The sequence below is a fragment of the Rhamphochromis sp. 'chilingali' genome, assembly GCF_963969265.1.
Source record: "Rhamphochromis sp. 'chilingali' genome assembly, chromosome: 15".
NCBI lineage: Eukaryota > Metazoa > Chordata > Actinopteri > Cichliformes > Cichlidae > Rhamphochromis > Rhamphochromis sp. 'chilingali'.
Window position 1 is genome coordinate 2,237,505 of NC_137942.1, and position 17,207 is coordinate 2,254,711.

Below are 17,207 nucleotides of genomic sequence, written 5' to 3' on the forward strand. Positions count from 1 at the left end.
ACTGACTATGCAGGACCACAAGAGCCACGCGCATCAAAATAAAGAATTCTGTGCTTAAACAATAATTTGTAGAATAAATTCTGCACTTGTAAATCCATTTTTAATAAACTTCCTTTCAAACCACTCTGAGACATCCATCTTTCAGTTTTGTTTCACGTGCTGTTGTTAAGTCCCTCGCTTTAGGCTGTAGACAATATTTACTGGGTGTGGTCCTAAAGTGACTTAACAACAGCACGTGAAACAAAACTGAAAGAAGGATTTTTTTTTAAACAGAGCAGAGTGAAACACCCTTTCTTTGTTCCAGGTTACATTGGTCTTCCTCACCTAGACCACCTTGAACGGAACTTAGAGCATTTTTTTAGTTGATTACATAATTCATCAGGTGAGATTGATACATGAGGTTGTATGTGAGGAGCAGCCAATGAAGGGAAGCCAAAACGGGAGAAATATGCTCTCTCTTTCTAGTCCCTGTCAGGACTCTTGCTGCAGCATTTTGGATTAGCTGAAGGCTTTTCAGGGAGTTTTTAGGACATCCTGATAATAATGAATTACAGTCGTCCAGCCTGGAAGTAATAAATGCATGAACTAGTTTTTCAGCGTCACTCTGAGACAGGATATTTCTAACTTTAGAGATGTTGCACAAATGGAAGAAAGCAGTCTTACATATTTGTTTAATATGTGCATTGAAGGACATGTCCTGGTCAAAAATGACTCCAAGGTTCCTCACAGCGTTACTGGAGGCCAAGGTAATGCCATCCAGAGTAAGAATCTGCTTAGATACCATATTTCTAAGATTTTCAGGGCCGAGTACAATAACCTCAGTTTGATCTGAATTAAACTTATAGATCTTTTTCACTAGTACCTACTTGGCTCAACTTGACTTAACTCGGTTCCGGTCATGTTGATGTAATTTCTGTGCGACATGAACGCCACAACAGCACGTTGAGGTGATGGTAAACCTGCTGCTCAGTCTGGGCCTTTGTGTCAGACTCGGGGGCCACAGTGTTGTTTTTTCTGTACACATTTCCCTCGTTGCCAGGTTCAAAATGGTGGTTTAGATTTTTGCAAAGGAGAAGCTCTCAAGAGTGACACCACTGACTAGCCAATCGGTGACATGCCGTCTGGTGACGTCACATTTTCGTATCACCTGGATCCTCAGCCGAGTAGGTACTAACAGTAGGTACCAGGCACCACCACCTAATAGAAAACCCCAAAAAGGAGTCGAGGTGTGCAGAGCCGACTCGAGTAGGTGGTAGTGGGAAAGGGTTATTAGTTACAGCACTTTCAGAAAGACGTCTGCTGTAATGAACTGTATACCCCACAGCTGTATAATCCATTATCGTAAATTGAAGTAATGATAAGACAAAAGAAGACTGTTTAATGTTCAGTTTCTATGCTATCTATGCTAGCAAATGTGTGACTAAAGACACTGATGGGCTCTTTTATATTTTGAGAGAAGTCAATTTAGTGTAATAATAGATTCAGGCCGTCATTTTCAGCATCTGCAGCTTTACATAAATGCAAAGTTAGCAGGAGCCTTAGAGCCACAGCAGGAGCTCGCTATATGGGAAATATATCAGCCAAATTCCCGTAAACTTTCACTGGTCCAAAACGAAAGACAGTCTGCAGCAGACTGTGTTGAGTCTGTTCTTCCCATTCCCTACAAGGCCACCTGGGTTGGCTGGAAGACTGTTTACTTAGCCTGGCAGGGCGAAGGACACTGTCTCAGCTGAACTATGGGCACGCACACACATGCATATACTGATACTAATAAGCACTCACTGACGCATCACCCTCCCTACCCCGGATCCAACGCCACCTCCAACGCTTACCTCCCTCATGATGTGGACATCGGGTCAGCTGGAGGCGCAGTCGAAAGATTGCAGCGGTCCCAGATCAGATGTGCACACTGGAACTCTTTCCCATGTTGCTTGTCTGTGTTTATTGTGTTATGGTGTGTTGATACCTGTGCATTCCTGTATTATCCTTTTGTGTTGCACATTTCAATGTTTTTTTTCCTCGCTACCTGGCCTGACCTGTCTCCCCAATGTGATGTTTGTATTGTATGTACGGTCGGCAAGGTCTGTCATCTCGGTTGTGGGCAAAAGACCTGCAACTGACAAATAAAGGCCATCTCATCTCATCTCATCAACAACGGAAACATTTGCAATTACAGCAGGAATCTGACTGGATGGGCATTTCCTGTTACGTGTTTCTTTTGATAACATGTTATATAACTCATCTGCATCTGAACAAGAGCATAAAATTATAAATATTAAGGAGACAAATTGCCTTTAATATCACAAAACTTTTATGGAGGAAAATTGGAAAGTGCCAAACGTTTCATTCCGGCTGAAAACACCTGATCTGTGTGTTGCTGGGTGGCAGGAGTGAAACCTAACTCACACACTGACCACACCTAGTACATATTGTCTGTAACCTAAAGACAAGGACGAGCAACAGCACATGAAACAAAACTGAAAGAAGGACGTCTACTGTTAAAAGAAGCAGAGTGAGGCACGGACTCCATTCTTGGACCAACCTGCTGAGAGGTACGTGGACTCAAACAAAGTCTGAATGTTTACAGTGAACGTTGTCAGTTCTGTGTGTATGAGGACATATTTGGACTCCGCTGTGAACTTCCTGACTAATAAAAGCAGATTTATGTCACTTTAATCAGGACTAAACGATCCAGTGAGAAGCTGCAGAAAAATGTAACTTAGCAAACCTGAGCTGGTTTTAAATTGTACTTAATGGCAACGTTTCAATGAGTTCAGTGTTCGAAAACTGTCATTTGAAAATGTACGATTGTCCCCAGACTTTTACACCTATTATATTTACATTTTGCCATAAAAACATTACAATATTTTGGTATCAGCTGCTCAACTTTGATGTCACACTGTTTTAAATTTCAAATATAGCAAAAATGTATTTATTTGTATTTTTAATTTAAGTTAATCAAAGTAAAAAGTAATTTGGTTCTTAGCAGGTTCTAAAATGATTTATAGCCTCAGATGAACAGAAAATTAAGTGAAACTGCACAGTGTGGAAATCTAACTACACTCTATCATTCAGGAGCTTTTTGAGGGGTCAGAGGTCAGACTGTCATTTATTCTGCACTTGATAAGATTCAAGCACAGCTTTTAATGCACAGGCTTTTCGATCAGTGTGACTCGAGTAAAAATCTTTCTGGATGACTTCCTAACTTACAGGACCCAGAGAGTAAACAGTGTTGTGTCTGAGGTTGTGACATCGACTGGTTCAGCAGAAGGATGTTCTGTCCCGTGCTGTTGGTGATTCTGTACGCAAACCTGTGTCGGAGCACATCTGACAGTAAAATCATTTGAACGTATGCAAATAACACGATTCTTGTTAGGTGTTTGCACGGCAGCAAAAACCAGCCACGGATTTGTTGTTGAGCCCTGATCACTGATCTCCAGCTCAACATATTGAAAACCAAAGACATAAATGTTGTTTGTTTTAGAGAGAAGAGGCTTCGTCCTCTTTTTCTAATTGTACTGTCATGAACTTTAACCTTTAACATGCTAACTCAGGCCTGTAGAGTCACATGGGGTGAATTTGTTTGGACGTCCACTGAGGAAAATTCTTAATTTTATAGCTAATCTTATCTGTTTTGTCCTATTTACATTGATGTCCTCAGGTCAGTAACCCTTTTTCTCCTGCAGGGACACTGACACCAACATCTGGGTCTGAAAAATGAAATGTAACTGGGTTGAAGATGACGGTCTTCCTTCTGGGGTAGTTCGAGTGGACTGTGAAGGACCAGAAGATGGTAAAACCTATGTCATGTACCATGGCACAAAAAGGGCAAATGTTTCATCGATCCGGGCTTCAGGTTTTCAGCGGTCTTTGGGCGGGATGCTCGGTCCGGGGGTCTACCTCAGCAGAGACCTGGATAAAGCGAGTCGCTATCCCATCGATCACTCTGAGCATGACAGGGTTGTCATTAGGGTTAAGGTCAACGTGGGAAAGGTTAAACGCATAGATCGTCAGAACCACCCACTTCAGAAGACCTGGCATGACCACGGATACGACACCGCCTGGGTGCCGCCCAACTGTGGGATGGTGTCGAGCGGCCTGGAGGAGAATTGTGTCTGGGACCCGAATCGAATCTCAATCATTGACATCATCAACCCAAAACCTGTCCAGGGCGCTGGAGGCAGCGGATGTGGTTACAAGTAAACTCAGAGCAGGTTCTGATTATTTTGTACGTTCAAATGTATTTTTATATATTTGAATAAGAAATCATAAAATGACATATTTTGTAACCATGTCAGTGTAACCTGAAAAATAAATGTGTCATAAAAAAGTACTTACTATGTGGGTGTGTTTGTATTCATATGTAAATCATTCATTATTCTATATGTTTATGCATAAAAAACACATCAAATCACTTTTATTGTCACATCACATGTGGAGGGACACTGGTACAGTACATGTGAGTGAAATTCTTGTGTGCGAGATGTTTGAACTGAGACGTTTTACTGTTTAATAAAAAAACTAATAACTCATTTTGAATTTGATGACAACAACACATCTAAAAACAACTGGGATGGAGGAAACAAAGGCCTGGAAAAATAAATGGTGCTAAAGAGAAACTACAAGAGCCACAGTTTGCAACCGGCCAGCAACATGACTGATATAAGAAGCTGAGAGTTGCAGTGGATCTAAGGAGCAGATTTGCTGGTTCATTAAAAAAAAATGTGGCCATTAGGGGGCATCAGGTAGAATGAAACTCCTTTATTGAAATTAAGTGGAAATAAAACTTCTGCTCTTGTTTCTAAGTAGTATTGTGTGGTTCTGTAACACGGAATAAGTGACATAATAAACAGAATGTTATCTGCTGTGTAATATGAAATGTGAAGGTAATGTGAAATATATATAACTTTGTGAAACGTCAGCATTTACAGTGTACTAAACTGTCTGATGACGGCATTATAACAAACCAGAGGTAGCAAAAGTACAAGTTTTATTTACGTAAGTAGGAGTAGAGACCCGTGTTCAACTTCTTTACTCAAGTAAAAGTAACAACGTACCAGCTCTGAAATGTACTCAAAGTAAGAAAGTAAAAGTAGCTTCTTGAAGAGCATTTCTACTGTACAAAGGTACCTAAGTCCTGTGTTATATTAATATAATATCAAACAATATTGGTATATGAGTTAGTACAACTGAATTCAACAAGATGTCAGCAGATGTTTCACAGCTGTCTTGGCTGATGTCCATTTCCTGCTCTGACACCATGCTTTATACTGTGTATATATACAGTATGCAGTTGGTATAAAGTTGGAATTCAGTGAATTAATCAGCTTAAATGCAAATTCTTCTGCGCTACACTTGAAGTAACCTAAATCTGACCATGAGCACCAGAGCCACTGTGCACCAGAGCCACTGTGCACCACAGCCACTGTGCACCACAGCCACTGTGCACCAGCACAACAGTGTTTTACTTTGAATTCTCAACATTAAAGCAAACTAACCTGTTTGTCCTGCACAAAACTGCTCTGTGTTTCCATGCAACATTTGAACAATACAAAGTCAGTATAGCTTAGTTAGTTTCACAGAACAAGATATAAAAATCTGAATTTTTCAAAACACATCATATACAAATCCAATGTGATCAATATGATGACATTACATGTAAGCTTTAAATCTGCACTTTATCAAGTGCAGTCCGTACCTTTAAATCTAACCCCTCTTCTTCACACACACTGTGAGACAAACTGCACACAAACAGCAAACAGTTTGTGTGTTTGCTGATGTTTGATGAGCTGATAGAACACTTAAAAAAAGTCACTCCCTTTATGCTCGCTGCTCTTAGTAGAGCTGGATGCCACCAGCAGTCTCCTCAGGCAGTTTTGATTGGCTGTCATTTAACAGCAGATTTTGCCTATGGGAGGAGGCTGCCCTTCATCTCATAAAGATTCATAGAAGTAAATATGTGCAGGGGTTCCTCAATCTCCAAAAGGAACAAAAAGTGTCTGCAAGTTGCAGAGCTGTTTTTAAAATAATCCTCCTCAATCTAAAACTGTGAATACTTTGAATATGTCATCATGTGCAGTACACATATCATCAGAAGAGTCAGAGAAATCCTGGATGCATATGAAAGACCTGTGAAAAACATCTTTGGCAAGATTTGAGAAGCACTCAGACTTTAAATTCAGGATTATTTAACTCTGATAAGATTAAAGCTGAGACTTGGCACTTTAACACTATCTCTACTTTCAAGATTAGGCTTCAAACTTTCCTTTTTGCTAAAGCATATAGTTAGGGCTGGACCAGGTGACCCTGAATCCTCCCTTAGTTATGCTGCAATAGACGTAGCCTGCCGGGGATTCCTATGATGCACTGAGTTTTTCCTTTCCAGTCACCTTTCTCACTTACTATGTATTAACAGAGCTCTCTGCATTGAATCATATCTGTTATTAACCTCTGTCTCTCTTCCACAGCATGTCTTTATCCTGTCTTCCTTCTCTCACCCCAACCGGTCGCAGCAGATGGCCCCGCCCCTCCCTGAGCCTGGTTCTGCCGGAGGTTTCTTCCTGTTAAAAGGGAGTTTTTCCTTCCCACTGTCGCCAAAGTGCTGCTCATAGGGGTCATATGATTGTTGGGTTTTTCTCTGTATCTATGAAGCGCCTTGAGGCGACTTTTGTTGTGATTTGGCGCTATATAAATAAGATTGAATTGAATTTAATTAACGGAGCATCCATTATTTTATTTCCTGCTGAATGTGCTGAAAGTGAAACAGCTTCTTTGTGGATGTGATCAGACGTATTTCTGATTTATTCTGTGTAAACATAGAATAAATGAATAACATAATATTAATGAGTAGATTCATAAAGAGCCTGTGAGTGATTAACAAGTTCATCCATGTGGCAGTGATTACTGTGGAGCCACAGCACCCCCTGAATATGACAGCAGGCATTACTCAGTGTTCTTAATCAGGAGACACACTCAAAAAATAAAATGGAGACACAGGGACCATGACACTGACCAATAAGACCGGACTGGGTAACCTGGTTAAAATGGCTGGTCAGACTTCAGGGAGGTCTCAGGTCCAGCTTTTGGACTTTTATAACAGGCAGGTGCTGAGGAAGGCGACCGCTGTCATGTTAAGTTTCAAACAAACCATCTCTTTAGGTCATCGGTGTGAAGTGCCTGCAGAGAAAACCACGAGGCATAGTTCTTTATACCTGCTGCTATTATCGTGCTTAACAACACTAAACCATAACTGTTGTTGCCAACACTGTCACACACGGCACTTTCTTGCAGCTCTTGATAAAACTTGGGCTGTTCTGTTTGTTTTTCTTAAATGTCTGAGTTGTTTGATGAGTAGACATGCTGCAAATCAATTTCCCATTGGGGACAATAAAATGACCACTGACCAGGGTTTCCAGTTATTACAATAAAGCAATAAAGTGACACCAGTTAGATTCAAAAGGACCAAAGATGTACAAAAAGAAAGAAAATATCACAACCGCAAAGGTACAAAATTTTAAAAACACGCAAAGATGTAAAAATATCGACACTAAAAAGGCAAAGAGGGAAAAATGACTGTCAGGAAATACACAATGGTATCAAACAGACAGAAGAATGACACAAACACAAACTGTGCTCATAGTCTGTGTTAGGTCACCTTTTACATGTCTGTGCACACAAAACAATGAAAAATTATAGTTTTAAAAAGATGCTCAGTGACCACAAGAAGCTACAAAGCAACACAACGAGGAACAAATTAACTGCAGGACGATAAAAGAGACGTATGAAACAACACAAAGAGATCAGCGTCGATGTCTCTGCACACAAGCCCTCATCACTACAGAAGGACATCAGTGTGATGATGTTGATCCTTAGAGTCACACTGATAATGGGAAATATGTCAGCTGTATCCCTGTAAGCTGGTTTATGTTGTGCAAACGTAAGTCAGTCTGCAGCAGGACAATGGAAACTTTTGCAAATACAGCAGGAAAATGAGTGGACGGGAATTTCCTGTTTCCTTTTGAGTCTTTTGATAACCTGCTGTAGAGCTCATCTGCATCTGAGCAAGAGCATATATTTAGAAATATCAAAGAGACTAATTTCCTTTAAAACCTTAAATCGATCATGGAGAAAAACTGGAAAGTACCAAAATTCCTGTTCTGCCAAAAAGTCCCTGATCTATGAGCTGCTGGATGGCAGGAGTGAAACCTAACTCACACTAAGTACTCCAGCACATACTGCCTATAACCTAAAGTGAAGGACTTAACAGCACGTGAAACGAAACTGAAAGGAGGAGGTCTGTTTGTGGTATTTCCTCCTGAAAAAGAAGCAGAGTGAGGCACAGACTCCATTTTTGGACCAGCCTGCAGAGAGGTACGTGGACTCAGCAAACACACTTTTCTTCTTTTTTCCTTAAAAAGTCTGAATGTTTGCAGTAAACGTTGTCAGTACTGTGTGAATGAGGACATATTTACACTCAGCTGCGAACTTTCCGACTGATAAAAGCAGATTTATGTCAGTTTTATCAGGACTTAATGATGAACTTTTCAACTGTGTGAAAGTCCAGCGAGAGGTTTTCTGAATCACATTTCCGTGCAGGAAATGTGATTCAGAAAACCTGAGTTTGAAATTCTACTTATTGTGAAACAACTTTTCAGTGAGGTGATGATTTGTGAAATAAACGTGAACATTAAACAGAACATCGTCATCAGGCTTTCACAGCTACATGGACAGTGAGCCAATTCAAACTTATTCTATTACATGTTTATTTTTCTACAAATATTCATTTTTCCATTAATAACAGTCAAATTAAGTCAGGAAGAGCCGCTGACCTCTGAGGCCAGACACTCATCTTTGGCACAGCAAGTTTATCTTTTGTTTGTTTTTACTTTATCCTGTCTGTCAGCTTTTGCAGTCAGAACTATAATCTGAACACACTGTTGTGCCAAATACGGTTTGCTTTTTAAAGATCTGAGGAAATAAAAAGGGGGGAAGAGGGGAGAAAATAAGAACATGACAGAGCACAGATAGAAATGCACGATGTATCACCAGCTGCTGCACCTGTGAGAAAAAACAAACATACAGCACCTGAAACACAAAAGCATGAAAATGCACAGATACATAAATCAACAATCTTCTTGTGAGTGTGTGAGAGAGAGAGAGCGGCATGAGCCAGAAACAGGAGCCCAGCACCCAGCAGAGCGTCCATGCCCACTTTGATAATGAAGTGATAATTCCCAATTTGAGAGATAACAAAAAAAAAGATTAAATGTATCTCATATCGTCAGATCTGACGCAACACAATGAAACACAACACCTGCCTGGACTGGAAAGTATTTAGGATTAACCACTGTTATTTTATAATGAGTTATAAATACTGTAAAAATCATTTAAAACACCTGATTTCTTATAATAACTCCCCATTTAATATAACTAACTCTCTATTTTAAAGTTCAGGCTTCTTGTTCTTAACGCTGTGATGTTCTCATGATTTCCTGCAGAGACAATCACACTAACATCCGAATCAGAAAAATGTACTTCCAGTGGGCTGAAGATGACTTCCTGCCTCCAGGGGTAATCCGACTGGATTGTGAAGGGCCAAGAGACGGTAGAACCTACGTCATGTACCACGGTACCACCAGTGCGAATGCTAAAAGAATCCTGATGACGGGTTTTGGCCAGTCTAAAGTTGGGATGCTCGGTCCGGGGGTCTACCTCAGCAGAGACCTGGAGAAAGCAAGTCGCTATCCCATTGGTCACCCTGAGTATGACAGAGTTGTCATTAAAGTTAAGGTCAACGTGGGACGGGTGATCGTCATCAACTATCAGAACCACCCACTTCAGAAGACCTGGCAATACAGTGGCTACGACACCGCCTGGGTGCCGCCCAACTGTGGGATGGTGAAGAGCGGCCTGGAGGAGAATTGTGTCTGGGACCCGAATCGAATCTCGATCATCGGCACCATCAAACCAAAACCTGTCCAGGGCGCTGGAGGCAGCGCATGGGGCTATAGGTAAACTCAGGAGCAGGTTCTGATTATTTTGTACGTTCAAATGTATTTTTATATATTTGGATAAAATAAATGACGTGTTCTTCTGTAACCGTGTGACTGTAACCGAAGAATAAACGTGTCATTAAACTGAGCTGCTCTCTGTGTGTGTTCAACAAGATTTTTATATACAGTAGAACCAGTCATATATGAAGCCAGGTGAAACTACAGGTATGTCTTAAAGACATGAAGGCCTGGGCGACCTGTAATTTTCTACTTTTAAATTAAGACGTCTTTAAAACATTTGGCTCTAAAAATCAGACACACGGTGTCAGCACAATGAATTACAGCTGATTTTCAGGCTGAGAAAGACACTTTCTCTCGTCTTAGTGGACATATGTTAACTTTGTATGACACATTCTTTTGCAGCTTCGTCCTTGAGCTACAGAAACAAATGAAACACTGCTTTTCACTGATACCATCCAAGACAGTCTTACACTGTGGCTTTTCAAGGACGTCACGTTACATCAGGTCACACTGTGCTCACACTTTAGTGTCTGTGTTGAGTAACAATAATAATCTTCCAAAGACAAAGAAGCAGCTTTATGTAGCACACAGGACTTCATCGGTGACTTCAAAGCTGAGCAGTGTTCATGAGACTTGTGATGGGAGGCTGTTCGTCCATCCTGCACGTGCGGCTGTTTAAATATCTGTCTGCTTTTGAACATGGACCACACCTCCCAGTTTAAATGCATCCCTGACTTCAGTTGCACGTGGACGCTGGCAGCACCTGCAGTTTGATCTGTGGTGGATAAACTTTCACCTCATGCAACCTTGTTTATAAAGCGGGTGTAGCTGCCAGTGTTATTAACAGTTAGATGCCTTTTGATGCCAGTTTTGCAGGCTGTGACTCACCCCGAAAGACACAGCTGCTCATAAGAGTGCGAAATGAAGAGGTAGTCAGCGATCAGCATCTGTGAGGTGGTTTCACAGCCCAAAGTCTCTGTGCTGACTTCATAAATCCAGCTTTGCACTTCATAATCGTTGCATTATTTGCCTCAGTGCCTGTATGCTTTGAGTAATGCTCGAATACTATGAAATTAGTATTTCTGTGTGTTTTTGCTTCTGTGACAGCCTCTCGTGATTTGATTGGATTCATATAAAACACCTTCCACAGATGAACCGCAGCCTGAGCATTTCTGCACGTTGGAGCTGAAGTTGAAGTCCAAATGAGTTAAATCAGACATTAAAGCTAAAGCTGTCAGTTTGCCAGTGAACGGTCTGTGCAACTTTGATCACGGCTGATGAGAAGAGGAGCTCACGATGCAGTCAGAAACAAAACAGCACCACTAACAGGCTGATCGGTGGTGCAGGGCACTGGGTATGTTCTGGGCGTAGGTTTGTTGTCTGCTGTGAGTAAAGACATGTTACATCAACAATATTTATTAAATCATTCCAAAGACCATAATAATGTACAAACATGAAATAACTTAAAACACATGAGGTTACAGAGACAGTGGTGGATAAACGAGCAGGAAACACCTTCTTCTTCAGATTTGTCTGGTGAAGCTTTGCAGCCTCTGCGGTGGACACACACCGAGTGACACACACCGAGTGACACACACCGAGCAGAGGAGGCTGATCTGAGGCAGCAGCAGAGCGTAAACAGAGATATTCCCTTTGTTTCCCATCAGAAGCTCAACTTCTGAGAGGTCAGCTGATATCAGTGCACAGCAGGACGCCACTATTGGCTGGATTATGATTGACACATTTGAGAGGTTGCTCACTCCAGAGCCAGTGGGCGGAGCCTCACCTGGCCCAGCCTCACACTCCCACATCGACATCCTCTGATGCACGATCAACCCCGTGAGTCGTTTTTAGACCTACGACCTCAACGTTAGTGGGTTGTAGGGGTGGCAGTTTCAGAAGTGGTTAAGCTCAGGCACTAAAGGGGTCATTTACAGGTCACACACAGTAACCAATGAAAGGCAGGCGGCACGTTTGGAGACAGCCTCTGGTGGACATTAGAGGAACTACAGCTCCATTTTTCAGCCTCAAAGGCTGGAGTCCAGGGAGGTGGGAGGTAGGCTCTGTAGGGAGCAGCACTCGTTAAAAAGTGGCGTTAACTATTTAACCATTAGTGACTCTTCCAGTGTTTAGTCTTCTTCTATTATTACTCAAACAGCTGCTGACACCACTGCTGAGCAGTTTTCCTTGTCTGATGTAGTGTCTACTTTATAAAGTTGGTTTTAGTCCAGTGTGATGTGAACGGAGGGAACACAGAGTTCAGTATTTACAGCCAGAAACACCTGGTGTGATGCTAACAGTCTGAGAACACGGAGGATTTGATGCTCTTGCACCGTCACAGTTAACAACAATCAGCTTTAAAATCCTTCCCAGTCGGTCAGTAAAAGGCTGTAAACAGCTTTTAGGAAATTAGCTTTAAAAACTCTAAAACAAACATTCTTGTGCTTGTTGATCTACAACAAAGTCTGTGCTGTCATTAAAAAATGGTTCATATAAAAGAAAGCACCGTAACAAACCACAGAAAACTCAAAAAAAGAGGAAGACTCTGAGGGAACGCAGGGCTCACGCCTCTCAGCTCTCTCCTTCTCCTTCATCCACTTCCTGCTTGATGACCGGAGTTCCTGAATAATGCAGAAGAAGAGATCAGTTGCAGGCTGCAGCTCGGCACTATGATCCGTTCCTGCTCTGAAACACTCGTACCGTCCAGTTTCTTTAGATTAGGGAGTCTCTTCGTGGCCTCGTCCATCCACGTCCCCTCGGCCGAGTGTTTCTCCTCAAGAGGATTTCCGACAAACACGAGGTCAACGAGGCACGGCAGCTCCGCCAGCCTCACAAACTCTCCTGCAACGCACGCAAAACACAACATTCACCACAGCAACTTCACAAATCAACGAGTTAAAAAAACAACGCTGGATTCAAGAAAAATAAAAACTTATTTCACCTAAAGAAAACTTTCACAGTAGAACAGACAGCAGGCGCACCGGCGCTCTATAGATACCTTAGTAAATCTTAAAACACGGACTTGAGTAAATATCAGCCGACCGTCCTCCATGTTGTCCTACAGCTGATTGCGCTCTGCTCGATTATAAATCCCACTTTAGAGGACCACGACTGTCATCACCAGCTGCAGTCCAGCATGGAGGAGGAGGAGGAGGCTGTCTGAATCCGTCTGATTTTAGCGTCCAGAATCAGATCAGCCTGCCGGTGAGCAAACAGGAAGGCCTGGAGCTCGATGGTTACCAAACACTGTGTTATTAATAATACGATAGAGCTTTAATGCAATTGCACAGCAATGTGCCATGCTCCGGGTGTTTCACAGAGGGAAAATGATAGAAGTTTTACTTCATGAGTAATGCTCGAATACTATGAAATGAGTATTTTGATTTGTTTTGCTGCTGTGAAGCCTCTGGACGCTATAAACACTACACAGGTTATACAAAAGGCAGATTTCAGTCAGTGAACCTAATCAGCACCACCTTAAATATAAACTGATGTAACAATAACTCACCACAGTGCAAGACTGAGATCACCACAATTAAAATCATTCCTGCCTGTGACCATCTCCCTGTACAACTCCTCCATCTGATACACATAACATGTTGTATTGTTAAATAGTCTAGCCTGTTTTTGTTCATGTTACCGTGCCTAAGCAACTGTAACCCACATAATTTCCCTATCGATTAATAAAGTAAGCTGATTCTGATTCCTGTAAACTTCATCACATCACTGCAAACTAACCAGTTCGGTCTGCACTAAACTGGCTGGTATGTTCATCCAGAAAATCAGTAAAACTAGTTTGTTTTGCAAGAAATGTAACAAAAACACAATTCAGAGAAACATAATGTTTCTCGTTTGATTTATAAACTAAACTAAAATGAATGAGGCCAATACATGTAAGATCTCGCAGTCCTTAGTGTAAAAATAGTCTCTTATCTGCCCCTCCTGTCCTCTTTCATCTTCCTCCATCCATCTCACACATTGACATTTTTTCTCTCCCTGGAAAACAAAGCAACTGTTCATTTATCTCTCAGACAAACTGCAGACAAAGTGTTTGTGTGTGATCATTGTCGAGCTGTTTGAAATCACCTGACACTTATATAAATATTACTCTATTCATGCTCGCTAGTCTTTTGTAGCTGGCTAAAGGCGCAGCAACGGCAACTTTACATCGGCACCATGAACCCGTCACAGCGATGAAGGAAAAAGGACCGCGGGATGGTTTTGTGTTCTTATTACTGAGCGAGCATCACCACACCTGCTCTAACCCCCGCTTACCCCAGTCTTTGACCAGGTTGTTGGACATGTAGAGGACTTTCAGGTTCTTCAGGCACTGGATTCCCTTCAGCTTTTCTATCTGGTTATAAGAGATCCACAACTCCTCCAGTATGTCACCTACAGCCTCCTGCTCACACACACACACACACACACACACACACACACACACACACACACACACACACACACACACACACACACACACACACACACACACACAGAATCAATGTAAAATAATTCACACAAAAAATGGATCCTGGAATTTAAAAAAAAACCTTGGTTATTATTATTACTTTTAGTTTTACTGTTATGATTATGAATGTAACAAAAGCATTTTCCAAATATGTGATGAAGAATCATCTCGTTATCTTATTATTCATGTGACCTCTTGCCAGGTTGTTGATGATGATGTTGGGTTAAGTGAAGCCAGATCACAGACAGACATCCTGGATCTGTTGAACCTGTGTCGTAGGTTTCAGGTCAACATGCTGTCATGTTAATAATGTTGGGATAAACACAGAGTTTCTGGTGGTAATATTCTTTTTATGACACAGGTATGAAAAGATAAAGGAGAACATTTTGCATGGGTGCTCGTGATTTGTCAAATCTAAAGTGCTTGGAAACTTTAGACCCGGCAACAACTCAGTCATCATGCGTCTTAACTTGTGGCCGTGCATTATTTGTCTCACCCACGTCCCCAGGACGCCTCAGTGTCCCGTGTGACTCACCAGCCCTGCGAACGACTTGATGTTGTTCCTTCCTAAAGACAAAATCTTCAGGTTCTCTGGAAGGACCAAACATCCCATTACAACAACACGTTTCCATCTGTGGTCAGAGTGTGTGTGGGTGTGTGTGTGTAGTCAGCACTCACTCAGGCCGTTGAGGTTTGTTATCTTCTCGATGCAGTTTGTGGACAGAGACAGTTTCCTGTGAAGAAAGCGACACAACAACACGTGATGGATTTGAAGGATGAGTGTTTGGCCCAAACCTGCCACTGCTGCTGTTTTTAAGGCTGTTTCTGGGTGTCCTCCTGTTCTGCTGACCCGCACAGTTTAACATGAACAAGTGAAGTACTTCTGACTTTATGAGACGGCGTCCCGTCTGCACGACTCACTCGCAGTTTGTTAGCGTGGAGAGCGATGCGTCCATCTTCTCTATAGGAGGAATCTGACCGTACAGCTTGACGGCTTTTGCCTCGCTTCGTTTCTCGCCTGACTTCTCCTCCTGCACACACACACAGTCACATACATGTACACACTGTGGCAGCCAATGTGTGAGTCTGGGTGGTGTCGTTCTTGGACATTAAGGTGTCTGAATCTGCAGAGCTGATTGTGGAATTCAAGATGAATCCTATGACTGTCTCTCCTGTGGTGGTAAACTATTTTGTGTAGCAGTGTAAATATCTTGGCACGTGAATCAGTGATGAGCTTCAGGTGGACAGAAAAGAATAATGCTCATAAAGACCTTTAAATCTTTGGACTATCTGCCTTCTGAGCTCAGAATGTTGACATTATTTTTCAGAGCTCTGGTTGGTCTGATAGGCAGTGATTTCATGCTTGATCTTGGACTAGAGCTGCTGGGAAGCAGGTTAAGGTCTGCAGCACTGGTAACCATGGTGATATAAAGCCAAAGTTTTCTGAATGAGTCTCAAAGCCTGTTTCAGAGTACAGCCCACTGCTGTCTTTCTAAAGGAAATTATTTTTCCATGTGTTTTATGTGATGTTTTGTTTGGTTTACATCCGAGTCCACTGTATTATGATTGATTGATTGATTGATTGAGTGTGTGTGTGTGTGTGTGTGTGTGTGTGTGTGTGTGTGTGTGTGTGTGTGTGTGTCGCACCCATTTGGCCAGCGCGTCTTTCACAGTCATTGCTTTTGCCTGGAAACATCAACATTTAGACCAATCAGAAACATGTCCGATTTAAAGTGTGATGATAACACAAACAAACACTCTGGTTTGGGCTAACATAACAATAAGAACCATCTAAATATCAATGATAATAATAGTTCACTATAGATTTTTAATGTTGGGCTCGATGCTGACTCTTCACACACAGCCGAAGAAGAGATGAATCCAGCTTCTCCTTCAGGACTCTGCTGCTGTTTTCCGGCTACTTAACGAGCTAAGGAGCTAATTAAAGTTAGCCCGTGTTAGCCGGCGGATGTGGCGCTGCTTCGTGTTTCCGGCCGGTAAAACGCTCAGACATGAGGTGACTCCGAGCTTCTGTCAGTTTTTAGAGGTACCATCACTCAAGCAGCAGCTCAAAAACGGCAAAAAGCTCCAAAACCAACCGAAAACACAAACACTCACCATGTTCGCGTCTGATGTCCACTGCTGTTGCTATGGTACTGTCGGGGACCGGTTGCACATGCGCACTGTACTTGACCCGTATTAGAGGTAAAATTTAACTAGAAAGAAATAAAAGTAATCTGCTACAAGTCGTTGTTGACCTGATAAAAGCAAAGTATTGTTATTCAAGATTATACTATTCAAGACTGTAGTAGTAATAGTACTAATAGTGATAATATAAATCACTGTAGCATAAAAGGACACTTCTATTTGTTTCCATTTCTTTAGTTGAACTTATAAAAAATGCCAAAGACAACAGTTTTACAGGTGTAAATAGTATTTTTGCTTCAAAAAGGTAAATCCCAGAGACAAAAACGTGGGTTATCTCAGTTGGTGTGCAGTATGTTCTTAAAGAAATTGGGTAAGCTAGACAAGTAAAGGAAAAAGATAGTGTCAGGCCTATAACAAACTATCTACAACAGAAGAACAGCATATGAAAGTCATGCCCTTAAAAAAACAGGAAAAAAAATCCAGATCCTGACAAACGACATGAGAATTGCATCTGGACCTTCAGCTGATCCATGAAGGAAGGGAAAGAGGGAAATGTTTGGTTCAATTTGTCAGTATAT

At 41.8% G+C, this 17,207-nt stretch overlaps 2 protein-coding genes across 3 annotated transcripts; one reads left to right on the plus strand and one right to left on the minus strand.

Annotated features, from left to right (window-relative positions):
• The first annotated feature begins 8,264 nt into the window (after window positions 1–8,264).
• LOC308411546 (uncharacterized protein) lies at window positions 8,265–10,122 on the plus strand. Its single transcript, XM_080905484.1, has 2 exons — window positions 8,265–8,370; window positions 9,498–10,122. The coding sequence occupies exon 2, from the start codon at window positions 9,529–9,531 to the stop codon at window positions 10,012–10,014; it is 486 nt and encodes a 161-aa protein (XP_080761610.1). The 5' UTR covers window positions 8,265–8,370; window positions 9,498–9,528; the 3' UTR covers window positions 10,015–10,122.
• A 1,291-nt stretch (window positions 10,123–11,413) lies between these two features.
• LOC308411045 (dynein axonemal light chain 1-like) lies at window positions 11,414–16,655 on the minus strand. 2 transcript variants are annotated; one of them, XM_080904748.1, is made up of 8 exons: window positions 16,600–16,655; window positions 16,129–16,167; window positions 15,403–15,512; window positions 15,160–15,215; window positions 15,017–15,072; window positions 14,289–14,415; window positions 12,714–12,854; window positions 11,414–12,634 (listed from the first exon to the last, which is right to left on the minus strand). In XM_080904748.1, exons 1-8 carry the CDS (start codon window positions 16,600–16,602, stop codon window positions 12,585–12,587), a joined length of 582 nt encoding a protein of 193 aa, XP_080760874.1. In that variant the 5' UTR covers window positions 16,603–16,655; the 3' UTR covers window positions 11,414–12,584. The 2 variants fall into 2 exon arrangements, with proteins under 2 accessions (XP_080760874.1, XP_080760873.1); XM_080904747.1 differs by having other exon boundaries at window positions 14,289–14,424.
• Between the last annotated feature and the right edge of the window lie 552 nt (window positions 16,656–17,207).